The sequence below is a fragment of the Petaurus breviceps genome, unplaced genomic scaffold, assembly GCF_028583685.1.
Source record: "Petaurus breviceps papuanus isolate PSGF00001 unplaced genomic scaffold, PetGlider_PUasm1.0 191, whole genome shotgun sequence".
Taxonomy (NCBI): domain Eukaryota; kingdom Metazoa; phylum Chordata; class Mammalia; order Diprotodontia; family Petauridae; genus Petaurus; species Petaurus breviceps.
This window is the reverse complement of record NW_027185811.1, coordinates 176,983-196,269: the sequence shown is the minus strand read 5'-3', so window position 1 is coordinate 196,269 and position 19,287 is coordinate 176,983. Positions and strand designations below refer to the sequence as shown.

General features: G+C 40.3%; 1 protein-coding gene across 2 annotated transcripts in view; it reads left to right on the top strand.

Moving 5' to 3' along the window:
- Positions 1-289: 289 nt before the first annotated feature.
- ACVR1B (activin A receptor type 1B) overlaps positions 290-19,287 on the top strand; it is a 43,844-nt gene continuing 24,846 nt past the window's right edge. For both annotated transcript variants that reach the window (XM_069092521.1, XM_069092520.1), the window contains exon 1: positions 290-444. In XM_069092521.1, coding sequence (XP_068948622.1) covers positions 354-444 — 91 coding nt within the window. In that variant the 5' untranslated portion in view covers positions 290-353. The remainder of the gene's footprint in view (positions 445-19,287) is intronic.

The following is a 19,287-nucleotide window of genomic DNA, read 5'->3' as shown; positions in this document are numbered from 1 at the left end:
CGCACGCACTGTGGCACCGCCTTCGCTGCTCGCGCTCCTCGCCGGTTCCTGGAGAGGCAGAGACCTCCGCGGGGCGCGCGCGCGCTCTCTCCTCCGCTGCCCGGCTCGGAGCCGCGCGCCCCTGCTTTAACCGAGGGGCGCCCCGGCACGCATACCCCTTGCCCCTCCCCTCGGGGGCGCTAGCTCTCTCTCCGCGCACGCGCGCCGCAGGCGGGCCCCGCGCGGCCTCCGGGACAGCACGTGCGGGGAGGAGGTGGAGGCGGTGGCGGCAGCGGGCGCGCGCGGGGCGGGCGCGGGCGCGCGCCGGGAGCTGCTAGGCTGCGGCGGCGGCGGCGGCGGCAGGGACGGTTACTATGGCGGAATCGTTCGGAGCCTCCTCCTTCCTTCTCCTGGTCTTCCTCCTGCTGGAGGGCGGCGGCGGCGCCGGGCCCCGGGGGACCCAGGGTGAGTCCCGGGGAGGCTTGGGAGGGAGAGTGGGGAGAGCGGGCGGGATCCGGGGCGAGGCCTGGAACCGAGGCACCCCCTCCCTCCCTCCCTCTCTCCCTACGCCCGCCGGGCCGTCCGCGGGCTCGGCTCGACCCGGCCCGGCCCGGCCCCGGAGGTCTGGGGAGCCCTTCTCCGCCTGCCCGGCGAGGCGTGGCTGCTGCCCTCCCGGCCCGGAGAGGGCAGGGGAAGGGGCTCTCACGCTGCCGCCCGCCCCGAGGCGCCGGGGTCCCTGCTCCGTAGCCCTCCCTACCTGCCCATGACCTGGGGAGGGGAATAGCCCTGACCCCCTTCCCCCTTTCACGGGGAGCCCCCACCCCCCATCATACACACACGTCCAGGAGGTGGATCGGGGAGGGTGAACCTAGGGCTCGAAATTGAGAAATGTTTCACACCCCCAGAATAGGGCGACAAATTGACGTGTGTTCGAGTTGCTTCCCCCACCCCAGGGGCCCCATTCATTTAATTACTTCGTGGATGCCTTTTATTTGAAATTTTGATAAAAATCTAAGATCTACCTTTAGCCTCCAAGATTACATAAAGATCCTAGGGGAGGAAGTTCTCCCACTGCCCTTGGCCAAGATTTCCCTCCTCCTCCCCCAAGAAAAAAATAACAAACAAAAACTTACCTTCCATACCAAGCAACCTTATGCCTTCTTGACAGACATCCCCTTCCGCCACAACAGGAGATGGACATGTTTCAGCAACACTATCTCTTGTTTGTGAAGCCCTCTGGTTTGAGAGGCGCCATTGAAATCCTAAAATATTATTTAGTTTAAGGGATAATCGATTCAAATGGTTTTGCCCTAGGGATGATGGGTGAAGATTCTGTCTGAATTGAAATGATTATTGACCAGCAGATTTGTCTGGGAGGGATGAACAGGACTCCAGGCTAATAACAGAATCTGCTGCTTTGGATTCTCAGCAACCACCTAACCTTTCAACAATGGAATATAAAGTGTGTGTGTGTGTGTGTATTCGCTAACACTTTTTCCACTAGAGATGTCAGTCCTGGCTTTCTTAAATAAACCAATGAAACAGAAAAAAGGATCATTGCAGTTTGAGTCTGAAAATATTTATTATCTTTAGCTTTGGTATCTGGTCTTGCTGGTAGCTGGTGTGTGCATTCGGTCTTTGTTCACTTCGCCAAAGCTTCTGTTCAGAAATGTTTCTGTTTTCAACGTTCTGTGTTTTCTTCCTTACTAATGTACTGTATAGGCAACTACTCTGTCTAGTAGGATTCTTGAACACAGTGTAAAGGTGTGTGAACAGAAACTGACAGCATTTGTGGTTGAAATGATGACTATCATGAATAAGGAGATTTCATGGGGGTGGGGTGGGAGTAGTTACAATGGACCATGTTTCTGTAAGATACAATGTTATTAAGAAGAGCTTGAGTTAACCTCTGGTTTGCTTGTTAGGATATTATGAATAACTCCTTAAATTTCTTTCAAAAGGATTTCTGTTGTAGTCCTACTGTGTCAAATATTGTAACAAACCTTTCCCTGGTGTCTTTTTTAATGTTTGTTTTGGAAAGTCTGAGTAAAAGAATAAAGTACCTACCTAAAATGTTTAATTTATATTCCAGTTTGTTCTGAAATGAGCCACAGTTCATTTTCTCTAACCTTTCCTAAAAAGAATATCTGATAAGGGAGAAGAGGGGGTTGAGCAGCAGTTAGGTTTTTTTCCCCTTCTATTTCTTTTTTAAATTAGAAAATGGGTTGTATGTGCAGCAGATATTCTCCAAGGCCTTAAAACTTCTTGGCCAGACACTACAATTTTTTCCGGGACACATCTAGTTACCCGAAGTGAATGCTCCGGAAACCACTGTTGCAAAAGGATTAGAGTAGAACGTCAGTTCTGGGAAAGTAAACTATGGGCCATGGGGTGACAACTAGTTGAATATTTTCTCCTATAGGTATGTCTAGCATACATTTATTTTATCTGTATTGAATGGGTTAGAAATAGAGCAGGGTAGTTCTAAAGCATTTCAGACCTTGCCTCGGACCCTGTAACAGAAGAATGAGTATTGTGGGAGGATGTCCATTTAATAAAGAGAAAGGCAGTTGGGGCACTGGGACCTTTGTACCTTAATAAAATGCTGACAGTGGGAAGGGGAAGGAGTTTGTACCCTGATAAAGTTGTGGCACAGAACTCATTTGATTAGGAACACCATGCTTTTTCAGATCCATCTGTGGAGTTCACATTTCAGTGCTGTAGTGTTTAAAAATGGGAAATTCTTTGATTTAGGAGAGGCAATAGAAAAGTGCACCCATTTCTCAAGATCGGTAGAAAACTTGGTAGTAGTAGTACTAGAAATTCTGATAGGAAGATAATGAAATTTAGGGGAACATATTGAAGATCTTATTTGAATCCAGATGTCCACTCAGCAAAATAATATGCCCAGTAAAAGTGGGTTCTTACAACAGAGAGTAAGTGAATCCATCCATAAGTGAATCATTGTCTGTCCATGACTTTTATCTGTCTAAAAAGGCTTATGGAAGATATATGTATTAGTTGGAACTTGGAGTGGAAAGACATTTGCAGTACCAGAACTTTTTTCCCTCACAGGTTGTCCTTGAGCAAGTTTAACCTCTGTGTACCTCAGTTTTTCTTTCTATATTGTAAAGGAAATGATACATGCTGTTCTTTTGGGACATTTGTGAGACTGAATTCTTGATATCCAGTTGGCTGGGTATTTTTAGATACAGTTTCTGTACTTATGTGAATAAGCAATGTTGGGTTACTTTTTATCTTATCAGGGCAGAATAACTGCTTTGTGATTGAAGGAAATACCATTTGTCACAGTGTTATTTCTTTTTATTTATGCATTTTGGCAGTCTCCTTTCAGATTCTTTTAAGTTACTCTCTGCCTTAGAGGACAGGCCTTTAACATTTGTATAACTAGCAGTGTACCTGGGCCATCTGAGATTCTGGAGGGAGTGACCTGCTTAGCTTTATTGGTTTGGCACCATATTATTTATTATGCAACTCTGGGTATGTTTATGGCACTAGGTAAATGTTACATAAGAACATACAGCCTTAGATTTGGGCCAGTTGGTAACTGAACAAGAGGAAGTTTAGACTGAGAACTTCATCTTAAAAGGTACCTTGGAATATTAGAGACAAGGGTGTGATTAAAACTACTCCTTTCATGGGAATTTTTATTGTGTCTTTACTATGTCAAAGACATGCTATGTCTTTCCCGGATAATTTGGTATAATGTTCCTTCAGTGTCCTCCAGTGCCCTGTTCCATAAGGTCACAGATTTAAAGCTAGAAAGGACTTGAGAGGTGGTCTAGTCCAGGAGTAGGGAACCTTCATTTTACTTAGTAAGAAAATGAGGCCTAGAGAGGTTGTGACATAGCAAGGATCTGTCTCACTTTCCCTCATTTTCAGTCTCGGCACTGTACAACCAGGACAACTTTACAATGGCTTCTGTCCTTGAATTCCTTACCCTCGTTGTCCTATATTGTTGCTCATCCTTTTCCAAATCCCAAACCTGGATTTCCCTTCCCATTTCTCATCTTTAGCCCTGCTCCATGCTGCTGATTACTGCTGGCCAGAAATCACACATCCCAGATGCCTGAATCCACTACAAGTTTATTTTATCTAATCTCACTTGGGTCCTCACTGCCTACAGGCAAACCTTTAAATTATCTCTGATTCACCTTTTATCACACTTCCCACAAGATCTTTTCCAGACCTTTCCTTCTCTCAAACTATTTACATCATCCTTCTCCACTTCACTTTCCAGGGAGGACCTCATACTTAACCAAGAAAATTAAGGCTATCTTTCATGAGCTCCATTTTATTATCAGTTCTACATCTTGTATCTCCTCATCATTCCCCATCATCTCTGATAAAGAGATGAATCTTGGGGCGGCTAGGTGGCGTGGTGAATAGAGCACCAGCCCTGGAGTCAGGAGGACCTGAGTTCAAATGTGGCATCACATACTCATCACTTACTAGCCACATGACCTTAGGCAGGTCACTTAACCCCAATTATCCTGCCTACCCCCCTCCAAAAAGCAAAAAAATATAAGAGATGAATCTTCTGCTTGCCAAGACCAGACTTTTTTTTTATTCCCTAGATTCTTATCCCTTTCTCCTCCAAGAACTTGCTCTGTCAGTCATATCTTCTAGTCTCTCCAATCTTCAGTCATTCCTTATCCACTGGCTCCTTAACTACTACCAACAGACATGCCCAGATCTCCCCATCATAAAAAAAAACAAATAGTCAAACAACCCTTCATTTGATCCTGATGTCACTTCAAGCTTTTAGTCCTATGTACCTCCCTTTCCCTGCCAAGTTCCTAGCAAAAACTCTATACACCCTTTGCCTTCTACATTCTTACCTCCCTCTTGTCGATGTCTAAGCTAACTTCCTACCCTACCTTATCACTTGACTGAAATTACTCTTTCTAAAAATCTCTTAATTGCTAGATCCAATTTTTTTTTCTTAAAATTTTATCCTTCTTGACTGTTTTACTGACCACCTCCTGCTCAGGGATACTCTCTGTTCTCAGAATTTCCATGACATTCCTCTCTCCTGCTTTTCTTCCTATATATTTGACCACTCCTTGGTCTTCTTTGTTGGATCATCATCATCATCATCATCAATGTTCTATCTTCTATTTCTTTGGTATATCATATCCCTCTGTACTGGGCTGTCCTCTACATTTTCTGGGTAGTCTTTATTAGTTCTTTTGGATTCAGTTGTCTTTATGCAGATGACTCAATTCTATGTATTCAGTCTTCATCTCTGTTTTGAGCTCCAAGTCACCAGTTACCTGTCTGGCATCTCTAACTGGATGACCCATAGACTATTGTCCAAAAAAGAACTCATCTTTCTCTTTAAATACACTCCTAACTCCTTATTTCTTTTGAGGGCAGGACCATCCTTATAGTCACCTAAATTCACAAACTTAGAGTTATCCTTGGTTCTTCTCTGTCTTCCTATCCCCCCTTCCCATCTCCATATCCAAACAAACGTAAAGTCTGTTTTCTACCTCCACAACTTCAATTTCTCTCCTCCACATTCACATAGCACCACTCTAGTTAAGGTCCTTATCTCTTCTTGACTACTGCAGTCTCCTAATTGTTTTCACTGTTCCATTTTCTCCCTTCAGTCTGGTGTTTTCAGGGACCCTCAGCAGGGAACACTCTCCCTCCTTCTCTCTGCTTCCTTGGCTTCCTTCAAACTAAAGACTCACTTTCTGCAAGAAGCCCTTCCTGGTCCTCCTTAATACCTCTGCTGATTGTTTCCACTTTATCCCTCCCCCCCCCCATATACATATGTGTGTGTTTGTATATAGTTTGTACATAGTTGTTGTATATTGTTTCCCACATTGGACTGTGAACTCCTTGTGATCAGGAGCTGGTTTTTTTGCCTTTCTGTATCATCCGTGCTTAGCAAAGTGCCTGGCACATAGTAGGTGCTTCATACATGCTAGTTGAACTCATAGACGGTTTCCAAATAATATTCCAGTTTGCCCATTGCTTCCCTGCTCATTAAGCCTTAGTGGCTCCCTATTGCCTCTGCCATAAAATACAAACTCACAATCTGGCTCCATCCCATTTTTCACATTACTTCCCTCACATATTTTGTTACAGTCAAATTGTTCGACTTGATGTTCCTGATACATGACATTCCATCTCCTGCCTCTTTGCCCTTCACCTAGTGGAATTCTAGCTCCAGGCAAGGCTCAGCCTTTTCTGACTACAGCCACGACTTCCTGCCTTCCCATCCCATCCCTGAAGTTACTTTGTGTTTCCTTCGTATAAATTTTGAATTTGACTATGTATTTTTTCCCCAGTAGAATGTAAGTTTCTGCATCCCCAGTGCCTGTGCCTAGCCCAGTGTTTGAGTCCTAGGAAGCACTAAATAAATGCTCAATGACTGGAAATGGAGTGGCATTCTTTTGAAAATCCTGTTTGAGTGACTGATTTTTGGTGGGCTGTGATATCATAGTCAGGCTCATCGCAGCCCTTATTGCCACCACCTAAATCAGTGAATTGATGAGATCTGCTGCTGCTGCTGCTTCCATCACAGCCTGCTGGAGAGCCTTGTCAGTTTGAATTGCATTTCATTTCAGTCTGTTCTTAGGAGTGACTAGTTCGTGCTTCTTTCCACCTACTTTATTTAGTCCTAAGGCAAAGTAGAACCCAAGCTAACTAACTAAGGTTCATCTCTTTGTGTTGTATTTTCATTTTTAAAATCTGTCCTTAACTATTTATGGATACAGTCTCGACTTGGAATACTCATCTTGGAATGCCACCCTTGTTTGGACTCATGTGCATTTTTTTTTGTAAGATGGAATTTTTATGTAAGATGATTTTTATCTCATTTTCTTTTTGTATTTTTAAAGAGTATCCTAAAGCTTTTCTTCCCATCAGTCTCATTGACAATAATAGTGCTGCAGGCATCTTTACCCAGTCTAGGCAGAACTAATGGGGAACCGTGAAACCTTTAAAATAGTACCTCCAGAGATAGAAGGAGAGTAGCTTTCACTACTAATCACTCCATGGAATCTCCCCAGGGTCTTCTTCATGGTTCTGTGTTAATCCCTTTTCTTAATTTTTGCTTTCCTTAGTATGTTTGCTGAAGACATTGTTAACAAAAATCTTCCTGAGATCTCTTCTAATTTAGGCTTGGTGCTCATATAGGGTGGAGAAAACCTTGTACTGGGAGTCAGGAGAACTGTGTTATAGTAGGTACTGACTTGCCATATGGCCTCAGGCAATTCCCTCTTATTGGACCTTAGTTTCCTTAGCCATAAAATGAAGATATTTGACCAGGTGAACTCTAAGGTGTCTTTCAGTCTTAATATTCTGTGAGCCTTGTAAATGCCATCTTTCCATTTTTCTCTCTACCTACAGATTCCTCTGTACTTCCCATTTGATTTTTTGTAAACAAAAAGCACAGTATAAGATTTGCCTGAACTTCTTGTGCTGAAACATTAGCCAGAGTTTGGTTTGGCCCTGAAACATCCATTTTAGGGTATTGTCCTAGAATATGCACATTATCTTAGGCTGGTTCTTGGGGAACCCCACCTTGGGCAGTCTCCTTGGGTTTGCTTATAGTCCCTTTCTGCCTCAATTTTCTCTCAACCCCATTCCCTCACTACCAGTTGTTTTTCTGGATGCTTAGAGCTTAACATAGTGAAAACTACTTGACCCTTTGCTTATGTCATCAAACCAAACCTTGTCCAATCTGGTCACAGATAAGTCAATCCACCCATTCATTTAACTCCTCTGTACCTCTTTCCTCATCTGTAAAGTCAGAGTCATAGCACCTCTCCCACCAGCCTTTGATGATTATAGGAGCTACAGGAGAGTAGAGACTATTCTTTCTGTGATGAATTAATAAGTGAAAAGAAGTTATTTGAATCCAGGGTTTTATATATTTATTTTATATATTTACCATTCTTACCCCTTTCCTTTTACCCCTAAATCTTTGGGGGATCTTTTGAGGGGAGGATTATGTGGGTAGTTAGGCACTGACTAGTTTAAGTTGAGAAAAAGGTTGATATAATGGACTTGAGTCAGGAATGCCTGAGCTTGAATCCTGAACTAGACATTTATTAACTGTGTCAAGTCAACAAGCATTTATTCAGCACTTTCTGTGGCACTGTGGGGCAGCCAGGTGGCGCAGCTGATAGAACACTGGGCAGAGAATCAGGAAGACTCGTCTTCCTGAGTTTGAACCTGGCCTCAGACACTTATTAGCTATGTGACCCTGTGCAGGACACTTAACCCTGCTTGCCTTAGTTCTTCATCTACAAAATGAGTGGGAGAAGAAAATGGCAATCTGCTCGGGTGTCTTTGCCAAAAAGAAAAAACCAAAATAGGGTTATAAAGAGTTGGACAGGACTGAAATGATTGAAGAACAACAAAAATGGCACTGTGCTAAAGCTGGGAATACAAAGAGAGGCAAAAACAGTACCTGCCTTCAAAGAACTTACATTGCAATGGAGAAGATGGTCTTAAATCATCTGTGGGCTCCAAAGGCCTGAAAATTTATACAACTGATCTGACCCTGGGCAAGCCACTTAACAGCTCTATGCCTATTTCCACTTCACTAAACTGGGAACAACAATATCTACTTTACAGACTTGTAAGGATTAATTAAGACGGTGGACATAAAGCACTAAGTGCCATATAAATATGATCTAATATTATTAGATTGCTTAAATTCTTGAGTCATAGTCAAGGGAGTTGAAGAGTATTTCAGCTAATATCTATGGTATATCTAGGTACTAAGTCTCCCATAAACACTTATTATCTTTGTATACATTTGCATATTTTAGGCCAGAGATTTTATAATAGTAAACTGTTGTTGTTCTCTCTTTATGACCATAGTATGGTAGGCCCATCTGTCCTCCGTTATCTCTCAAAGTCTGTCCAAATTCTTGTTCATTGTTTCCATGATACAACCTGTCCATCCCATCCTTTGCCATCCCCTTTTCCTTTTGCCTTCAGTCTTTCCCAATATCAGGGTCATTTCCAGTGAGTCTTGTCTTCTCATAATGTGGCCAAAGTACTTAAGTTTTAGCTTCAGTATTTGACCTTCCAGTGAATAGTCTTAATTTCTTTGAGTATTGACTGAGCTTCTTGCTGTCCAAGGGACACTTAAAAGTCTTCTCCATCCTCACAATTCAAAAGCATTAATTTTACAGTGCTCAGCTTTTCTTACAGACAAAGCCATTTTAGATAAGTTGATTCATTCAGTTAATTGAGGTTACTCTGTGGTGCAGAATTCCTTCTATAAAAGAAACATAAGTCGTACTTGCCTACCGAGAGCTTGAAATAAGCATGTTTTTTACTTCCTTGGTTGATGAAAAAGCTAAAGAAGCCTTAATGGTTCAGTTACAGCTTAGTGTTCTTTACCCTATTCTTCCTTACAAAACATCCAGTCCTTATAATAACCAGTTGTTGCATGAGTACATTTTAAAGAAAGCAGATACTATCTTAGAATATTCTTTAAGAGAATTTCAAAGTAGATCAAAGTCAGGTTACTATAAACCACACCTGGGAAGTGGAAGTCACTTCGTTGTACAGAATCTTCCTTTGAATAGTATTTGCCATATTGAGATTTTACCTATCTTAGTATGTTCCAACTTTTTCTAACACAAGTTTTCAGATCCATCTTTCTCTACTTACCAGCAGTTAACCAACCTTTTTTCCCTCTTCCCCAGCCCATAACATTGTCACTTTAATTTTTGTACTGCTGCACTTTTAATTTCACCCCTCTTCACCTGTAATATTTTGCCCACCAGCCCCTCTAATATTCTGCTGAAGCTCTCTTTTTGAGCCACTTTGAACAGGATAGCCATCTCTTCCTTCTCACATCACTTCTCATCTCTTGGTCTGTTATCTATTTTTCTCCAACTCTACTATTTTTCTTTGCATCCCTTGAATTTAGCATAGTATCAGATAATAGGTTCTTAATATTTCTTGCATTTATTAAGCCATATCAGTTTTCTTCTCACCAAAGCAACTAACCTAAGCCCTTTTCTTTCTCAAAACTGCATCTCAACTGTCTCTAAAATACTTATACTTAGTACAGTAAGTAGGTCAGGAAGAAGATACCTTTCGTAAGCGTCAGTGTCAAATAACTACTGTTGCCCTGATAGACCAGATAAAATAAAAGCCACTACAGGAAAAAAAAGTGTTCTTTATATTGTTTTATTGTAGAATAAAGTAAAGGACGGTTGTTTCCTTCCCTTTACCTCACTCACCCCCTTCTGAGTGCTTGGTATGTAATGGATACTTCATAAACTATAATGACTGTGTTGATGGTCCTGGAAAGACTGAGGGTATTCCCTCACAATGATTCGTTCCATTCCTGTTCCATGATGCCACTCAACCTCCCAGGCAGCCATAGGGACCCTTCAGGATGACCGTTCCTACCCTCAGTCATAGATTAAGTTGCACTGACAGTTCCCTTTAGCATAAATGCCAAGCATTTATTTGGGGAAAGAACAAAGCTTTCATTCTGTAGACCTGAGGCTTAAGGTTGAACTTGTTTAAACAACTCTCTAGGGTTGGGTTTGTTTCCAAGCAAAATGTCAGAAAGGTATTGTGTAGAATGGATGTAGTGCTGAACTGGCTTCTCTGACACCTTCCCTTTCATGTAAACCCCATTTCTAGGCCCTTTTTCTAGATAGGAACAAACTAAAGAGCCAGCTTGTCAAGTTCTTATTGTCAAAACTGAATTTTCCCTTACTTCTCAGCTTCCTTTTAGATACTCTTTAGCCAAAACAGGGAATATATCTTTGTTGGTTCCTGAAAATCCTGTCAGATTTTGGATTTCCAAGGTACTACCAATTACACACTCATAAGTCTGACAGTGAGACATCTTGTATCTGTCTCAAAGGAGCTGTTGATTTTTTCTTTTTAATCCTATTTGGTGATTCTAGTGGAAGAGGAAAGATAATTTAGAAACTACAGGTAAAGGAATTCTTATGAATTTTTTGATTGCTGAACTTTATTGCTGAAAGAATTTCTTACTCATAACTCTGAGCCTTAGTATGGGATAGTACCAGTTTCTTAAAAATGCTTAGAATTCAGTAGGCAAGTGGAAAGACCATTTACCTTGAAATCAAAAGATCCAGATTCAGATTTAGACTCTGCTACTTACTAGCACTGTGGCCATAGGCAAATTGTTTAATCCCCAGGGCTTCCATTTCCTCACCCATAAACTATGGATAAGACTTCAAATTGTTGTGAGGAAAGTGCTTTGTAAAAGTTTAAAGTATTCTATAAATATGAGTTATTATTATTACTTTAGCAGATTTGTTCAGGAGAACCAAATGTCATGGACCTGAGCTCATGGTGGTGGGAATGTAATTCTCCAGTCTTCTATTTCTCAACCATTTTTTTTTTTCGTGGAAATCCTCGCATTTGTCTAGGCCATTCCTGTTAACAAAAGAGGCTTGTTCACTTATCAGTTTTCCTTACTGAGCAATATCAGTTTTAAAAACCTGAGGAATAAAATGGATGAGTTAGTGTACCTGGCAGCAAGTGACAGTTTTCATGTAATTGTTTTTTGGGAGCTTGGTATAACTTATAGGCTCTGTAGGAAGCATTGGGATGGACAAATAGGAAATACAGCCCAGTACAACAGCAGCAGTAATGGAATGAAAATCATTACCAAAGTACTATGGAGTCTCTGCATGGTAATTCCATAATTCAGTGATAAAAATATGCTGTTAGGGATATGCTATAGTCCGCCTTGCTAGGATAGTGAGATTAGGGTGGAAATGTTAATGGGATTGTAGAAGCTATAGAATTGCCCCTAGCAGTAGTAATTGGGGACTCCAGTTATCTAAACATAATTTGGCAGAATTAGAATAAACTTTGGACCTCAGATTTTTTACTTATTCTGAGTTGCCAGTTTTAGAACCCATAAGGAATAGAAATATACCAAACTTGATTGTAAGTAAGAGAAGAAGAACTAGTACAGAGTCATCATGACTGATTCAGAAAAGAGAAAGCACAGTAATTACCAGACCACCTAAACATGTCTTATTTAGAAGGCCAGGATAAATGTGTACCAAGGATCAAAACGACCTGATTGGAGGGAGTGGGGCAAATACAGTACTAAAGGGAGATGGAGAGTAAAAAAGGTTCTTGCAAAAGAAATTGCATCTTTCCTAAAATGAAGACCCTTCCTTTTGAGGCACCTGGAAAGCCAAGAAAGATTATGAGACGTATATCCTGCAAGGATTCCAAAGCAAGTAATCAGGTTATCTGAGGGAACCACTTTAGAGAATCAGTAGGACCACTTGGTGATCATGGTGCAAAAGGTGCTTTCAGAGATGGGAGAGAAATCAGAAAGCTGCAAGGAGTCACTTGCTTCAGTACCATACCCAGATTATCCCTGAAGCATACAGATTGGAGGCACTAGACTAAACAGTGTTAAATGCACAGGATTCTCTAGATCTAATCAATAGAATAGATTTAAATAAATTATTGCATCCTCCCTAGAGTTTCAGAGGAACACAAGGGTAAAATTGTAGAGCATTACTGAAGTGTGTAACTTGTTGCTATAAATTCAAGGCAAGCCAGCCTAGCTGAAGCAACAGGACATCCTGTGGGAAAGAAAAGAGGCAGCATATGCCAGGTAAGTCAAACCACTACCACTACTGTGACCACCATCTCCCATTGGATGCTAATGGAGACAGTGCAGGTTCATGAACCCAAGAATCCTGGAAATAGTGACATTAAATAATGACATAGAAGAAGAGAGATTAATATCTGCTTTGCGGCTGCACCTTAAGTACCATGTGACTTTTCCATCAAACTTGCAGCCAAAGATTTCCACATATGTTGTCTCCTCCATTAGACTTTGAATTTCTTGAGTGCAGGGATTGTCTTATTTTTCTGTTTGTATCTCTAGTACTTAGTAAAGTGCTTTTGACATTAATAAACACTTAATGATATTATTCACTTATTTACTCATTTAAGTAACTGCTCTGCCAATGAACTGGTAGATTTTCTTTTCATAAAAAATGTTTGAAAGCCTTCTAATTCATTAAATGTCCATTTTTCCTCCTTGTAGAAATTCTACTCAGTTTTGCTGGAGAGCTTATTCTTGGTTGTAATCCTAGGTTCTTTGTCTTTCAGAATATCATATTCCAAGCCTTCCTTTTCTTTATAGCAGTAGCTGCTAAATCTTGTGTGAGCCCAACTATGGCCTTTGAGGTTCTTGAATTCTTTTTTTCTGGCTGCTTGAAGTATTTTTTCTTTGACCTGAGAGCTTTAGATTTGGGCTAATTATATTTCTTGGAATTTTCATTTCAGGGTTTCTTTCAGAAGGTGACTAGTATATTCTTTTAATTTCTACTTTATCCTGTGGTTCTAAGATATCTCATCATTTTTCCTTTATAATTTCTTGAAATAGGATGTCAAGACACTCTCTCTTGCTGTCACTCTTACTCATTTGCTTTCTCTTGCTCTCTCATTACTGAATTTCAGTGGACTATCATCCACAGATTTTTAAATTATTTCATCTCGCTCTGTTTTCCAGGTCACTTATGTTTTCTATATTTTACATTTTCTTCTATTTTTTTTAGCCTTTTGACTTCATTTTATTATTTCTTGATGTCTCGTGAAGTCAGTAGTTTTTGTTTGACCAGTTCTAATTTTATTTTCTTCAGTAAAGTTTTGGACTCTTTTACCAAGCTGTTAATTTTCTTTTCATATTTCTCTTCAGTAGCTCTCATATGTTTTTTAAAATAATTTTTAGTGCCTTTAACTCTTCTAGGAATTCTTTTTGCATTTGTGTCTAATCTGCATTTTTCCTTTGAGGTTTTGCTTATAGATGTATTAATTATCTTCTTCTGTATTTGAGTCTTAAGCTTCTCTCTCACCATACTAGCTTTTTATGGTTGTGTTCTTTATTTTATTTGTTCATTCTTCTAGCCTACTTCTTGACTTTGAACTTTATGTTAGTGTTGGACTCTGTCAACTTTGGGGGGTGGGAGGGTGTGTCTAACCTAGGTGTCTGTTCTTTTATGTCCTCCTGCTTGCACAGCTCAGTCTGGGGACCTGCAGATTTTCACTACTTCCAAAAGCAGTGTGATCTGGGAAGAGGTCCATTCATTGCCCTCCTGGTCTGAGTTCTACAAGTTGGGTCCATTGGTTTGTGCATAGTTGAATTTCAGAAGACTGCTGTTGGACTCAGTTACTGTTAGCCCACTGAGAGGTTCTACAGGTTCAGAGGGACTGAACTGTGGGCTCCCCTTTGATCTTAGTCTCTTGTCTTTATTATTCCAACAGGGCTAATGTGGTTGACTGAAAGTTAGAACCAAGTCTCAATTCTGTTACTGGGCTTAGAGCCACAGAACTAAGTTTCTGGAATTTGTGCCTTACAACTGTTGCTCTTCATACTGGACTTTGAACTGGAAATGGTCAGTGGGTGTAAGGGTTATCATATGGCACCAGTTCTTGTACCCAGTGTGTTAGTTCAGGGGATTCCCTAGGATTCCTTTTTATTTCTTTATTTTATCAATTTATTTTAAACTTAAATACTGAAACTAAAGTACACAGTAAGAAAAGAAACAAACATAAATTTAAATATTAAAACTTAAATACAAAATAAGAAAAGAAAAAAAGCATTACTTTGTACACAGTAGAATGTGAGAGGATTCAAAATATACAGCAATAAATTTCCATTTCAAGAAAGCCTATATAATAAATGTGTTCAGAGGTATCCATCTTCCTAGGATCTCTTTCTGTCCCAGTGCTACCAGTCTCTCTTGTCTCCCCTCCAGTCCCTGGTCTCTGGAAAGCTCCATTCTCACTGCTGCCATGCTGTATACCTGCCTAGCACAGACCCCAGTATTCACAGAACTCTTTGTCTTTCTAAGCTGCCCTGGGCTGAAAAAACGACTTACTGTGACTTTTTCTTGGTTTACCTGATCAGAATTCAGTCTGGTGTTTTTTCTAGCTTGTGGAAAAGATGTGCTGGGTGAGCTGGGCAACAGTGCTTCTACTCTACTCTACTCTCAACTCCACCTTCTGAACTGGTAGAATGTCATATGATTTCTATCTTAATGAAAAGTTCTGGAGGAGATCCCATAATACCTGTAATGTATGATAGAATATGTCACTGGGGCATAGGGACAGGTTTGGGACCTGTCATTTCATTGGGACAGGGAACTTCAATCATGGAGAGTTGCCTGTACGTCTCACTTAGAGGTTCAATTCAGGTTCACACAGACAGGATATCTCAGGGGTAGGACTTGAACTCAGATCTTCCACCTTCCAGGCTGATTGTCTACCACTCACTAAGCACTTAAGTAATGGAAAGAACATAATTTCTAGAGGAGGCAAGCAGTCTAACCTATTAGAGCTCATCAGAAAAGGGTGTGTGTGTGTGTGTGTGTGTGTGTGTTTGTGAAAAAGGTAGATTCATTTCATTGTGGAAAAGTGAAAACTAAAGCCTTTAAGAGGAGAAATATTACGTACTATACCAAGGGTGGGGAACCTGTGGCCTTCTAGGTCCTCGGTGCAGCCTTTTGACTGAGTCCAAGTTTTACAGAACAAATCCTTTTATTAGGGGAATTTGTTATGTTAAGTTTTGATTCAGTCAGAGGGCTTTACTTGAGGATCTAGAGGGCCACATGTGGCTTTGAGACCAAAGGTTACCCACCCATTATACTGTTAGGATGATGGGTGCTGATCAATTACTTACAATCTGAGTGAAAGGCCCAACTATCACCTGAAAATATCAGTCCAGAATGTTTTTGCCTTTTTTTTTTGGAGGGCAATTGGGGTTAAGTGACTTGCCCAAGGTCACACAGCTAGTTTTTGTGTTGTGTGTGAGGCCAGATTTGAACTCAGGTCCTCCTGACTCCAGGGCTGGTGCTCTATTCACTGTGCCACCTAGGCACTCCCCGCCCCCCAGAATGTTTTCAAAGGGGCAAGAAGTACAACAGAATGCTAAGCATTAGCAGAAAAGTTATTAAAAAGCAAATAGAAGATATTCTCCCCTTTTACAAAACCTTGCTATAACTATACCTGGAATGTTAGGTTGCCCATCTCAAGAAAGACATGGAATTAGAGATTGCCAATTAAAATAGGACGGATAGGAAGCTACTGTATGAACACAAACAAGTAAGGATTCACCTCTACCTTGTCTTTCCTTCCCCTCCCAGCCTATTATTTACCAAGTCTTACCAATTCTTTCTCCATAATATCTCTTCATTTATATAGTACCACCTTAGTTCAGTCCCTCATCACTTTTTACCTGGACTAATGTGATAACTTACTTGTTCTTCCTGTCTCCAGGCTACCCCTCTCTCCAATTCCTTTTCCACAAAGCTACCAAATTGATAATTGAGATATAATCTAGGTCTGACTATGTCACTCCCACTGCTGTGGAAGCTTCACCAACTTTCTTTTGTCTTTAGGATAAAATACAAATGCCTCTGTTTGGCATCTAAGGCCTTTTGTATCTGGCTCTCGAGACATAGCTCACATTATTCCTCTTCCTGTCTTTCTGCTACTGATGAACCAACCTCCTTGCTCTTCCTGATACTCAGCATTCCATTTCTTACCTTGGTTCCTTTACCTATGCCTAGAATGTTCTTCCTTCTGTCTTTGTCTTATAGAATTTCTAAATTCCTTCAAAGTCCAGCTTAGGTTCCACACTCTTTTTCTTGATCTAGTTTTCTGCTCCACCCCCCAAAGGTACTTTGTATATTTTCTTTATGTATGTTGTATGAGAGGAAGCTGTCCTCTAGGTCTGGAAGAAATAGGTTCAAGCCCTGCCCTTGATACTGAACATTCTAGCTGCGTGACTATGGGCAACTCATTTAACCTCTCAATTTCCTAGGAAATGTGGTCTAAGTCTATAAATTGAAAAACAATTGTTGATCTATCTAAATGGGTAGAAGGAACTTCCTTACTGCATACCAATAAAATCATAAGTATAAACTTTAAAAAATTTACATGCCTATATTTCTTTCTATATGCTATTTTTGCCTAGTAGATAGCATCCCTTGAACATATTATTCCTTTTCTGTCTTTATATCTTGAGCACCTAACATAGTGTCTTAGCATATGGTAGGCATTCAATAAATATTTGTAATTGTACAGAGATAAAATCATAAAAGGCATGGATAAGATGATTTTTTTGTGTGCCCTAGATTTTAGAATGTAAAAATTAGAAGTATGGGGTGGCTAGATGTCGCGGTGTGATTAGAGTGCTGGCCCCGGAGTCAGGAGGACCTGAGTTCAAATCCGGCCTCAGACACTTAACACACACACAAAAAAAACCTAGCCGTGTGACCTTGGGCAAGTTACTTAACCCCAACTGCCCCCCAAAAAGGAAAAAAAAATATTTTTTTAAAAATTAGAGGAACTGCTTCCAAACTTGAAATACATTTAGGGCAAATATGCTATTATCTACTATGTAATATAATAGGTCATAGATTTCTTTAAAAAAAAAAAAAGAACCTCAAAAAAAGAGATGTTAGGGAGCATGGTGTAGTGGAGATTGCTTTGGATTTTTAGTCAAAGGATCGGAGTTCAAATTCCAGCTCTTCCATTTGTTATCTGGGTAACCTTGGGCAAATCACTTAACTTTCTAGGCCTCAAAATTATTTATATGTAAAATGCGGGGGTTGAATTAGGTAATTTCTGAGGGCCCTTCTAGATCTAGATCTGTGATCTCTGATGATAGACTGCAAATGTTAATACTGTAGTTTCAAAAAGTCATAGGTTGATTCTTTGGTGACCATTATGGTGAACTTGGAAGTTTTGGGACTGTCTAATCTTTTGGAGTTGATGTCAAAGAAAACATTCATGCCCTTTATGCCTATTTCAAAGATAGATTACTGAGTTAAGATGGGTTCTAAGTTTGGTAATGCTCATGAATTTCAAATCAAGCAACAGAAATTATAGATTTCCTCCTAGTGTATGGCAGTTGGTAAGGGAAAGGAGGTTTTACTTTCCTTGTTAGTAATTACTTTTTAATGTTTTTTTTTTAGTAGTCCAGCAGTGAATTAGATGCTTCAGCTAATATACAACCAGATTCTGATTCTACTCACAGTAGGATAGTAAGGCTTTTTCAAAACACTGGCTCACCTTAGGAGATAAGTTTGTGTTTTGTCATCAACCATGTTCTGACCATGTATTGGAACCCCATTCACATTCTGCTGGGGGTGCCCATGGCACACCCAGGTTTGAGCAGCAAACTTGTTCATAAGAGATCTTTGTAAAGGAAGCAGGAACATTGACCATTTTCTAACATGTTTCTAGCCAGACTGGTTTAGTTGGCCAGTGTAGTTCAGGTTTTCAAACTATTTTTTACCATAAATCTATTGCTTGTGGAAATAAGAAATGAGTATGGTATGTGTGTGCTAGATGTGTGCAACTAAAGATATATACCTAAGAAACAGATTGTGAGGGTTTAGCATGTATGATTCAACTCTTTTAGGTTTCTTGGAGAAACAAAATCTAGGTTCAGATCAGTGAGAGTAATGAATCCCGTGAACTGGTCCCATTATTCTAATTTGCAGTGCATATTTTATTTGGGCTGGAATCTGTTATCATATTTTACATAAATATGACTTTGAATAGTACAAATTGCAGCCAGCTTTGTGGTACAGTGATGGAGTCCTGGGGCAGGAGTCAAGAAGACTGGAATACAAACGTGTCTTTGGACACTCACTAGACATGTGATTCTAGATAAATCACTTAACCTCTCAGTGCCTCAGTTTCCCAATTGGTAAAATGAGGAAAATACCTTACAGGGTTGTAAGGATCAAATGAGATAATATATGTAAATCACTTAACATAGTATCTAGCACATAATAGGCACTTAATAAATGTTTGTCCCCATCCCCTCTCCCCCTACTTCATGGGATTCCTTATTTGAACTAATTAGGACTGATACATAATAAACTTAAATTTTAAAATAATTTTATTATCCTTTATTATATTTATCAGTGAGTAGTGACAATTTAAAAAGCAAAGCCAAGTTGCTCTTTTAATTGAAATTCAGGAAAATATTTGTAAACTTAAAGCACTATTTTCTAGTGTAGTATTAATGACCTAAACTGAATGAATTTTTTTGGGGGGTGGGGGTTGTTGAATTAGGAAAGAATACTTTGGAATTTTAAACAATGATGCTTCCTTTTTTCTGAGACTCAGTTTCTTTATTTTGTCCCAGGTTGGAAGTTTCAACAGCTACTATGACTGGCCCCTCTCCTAAGTAGCCTGGTGGGCCCCTTCTCAAAGGTGCTCACCATATTGGTGCCAACCTTAGTGGACATCCAGTCAGCTTAG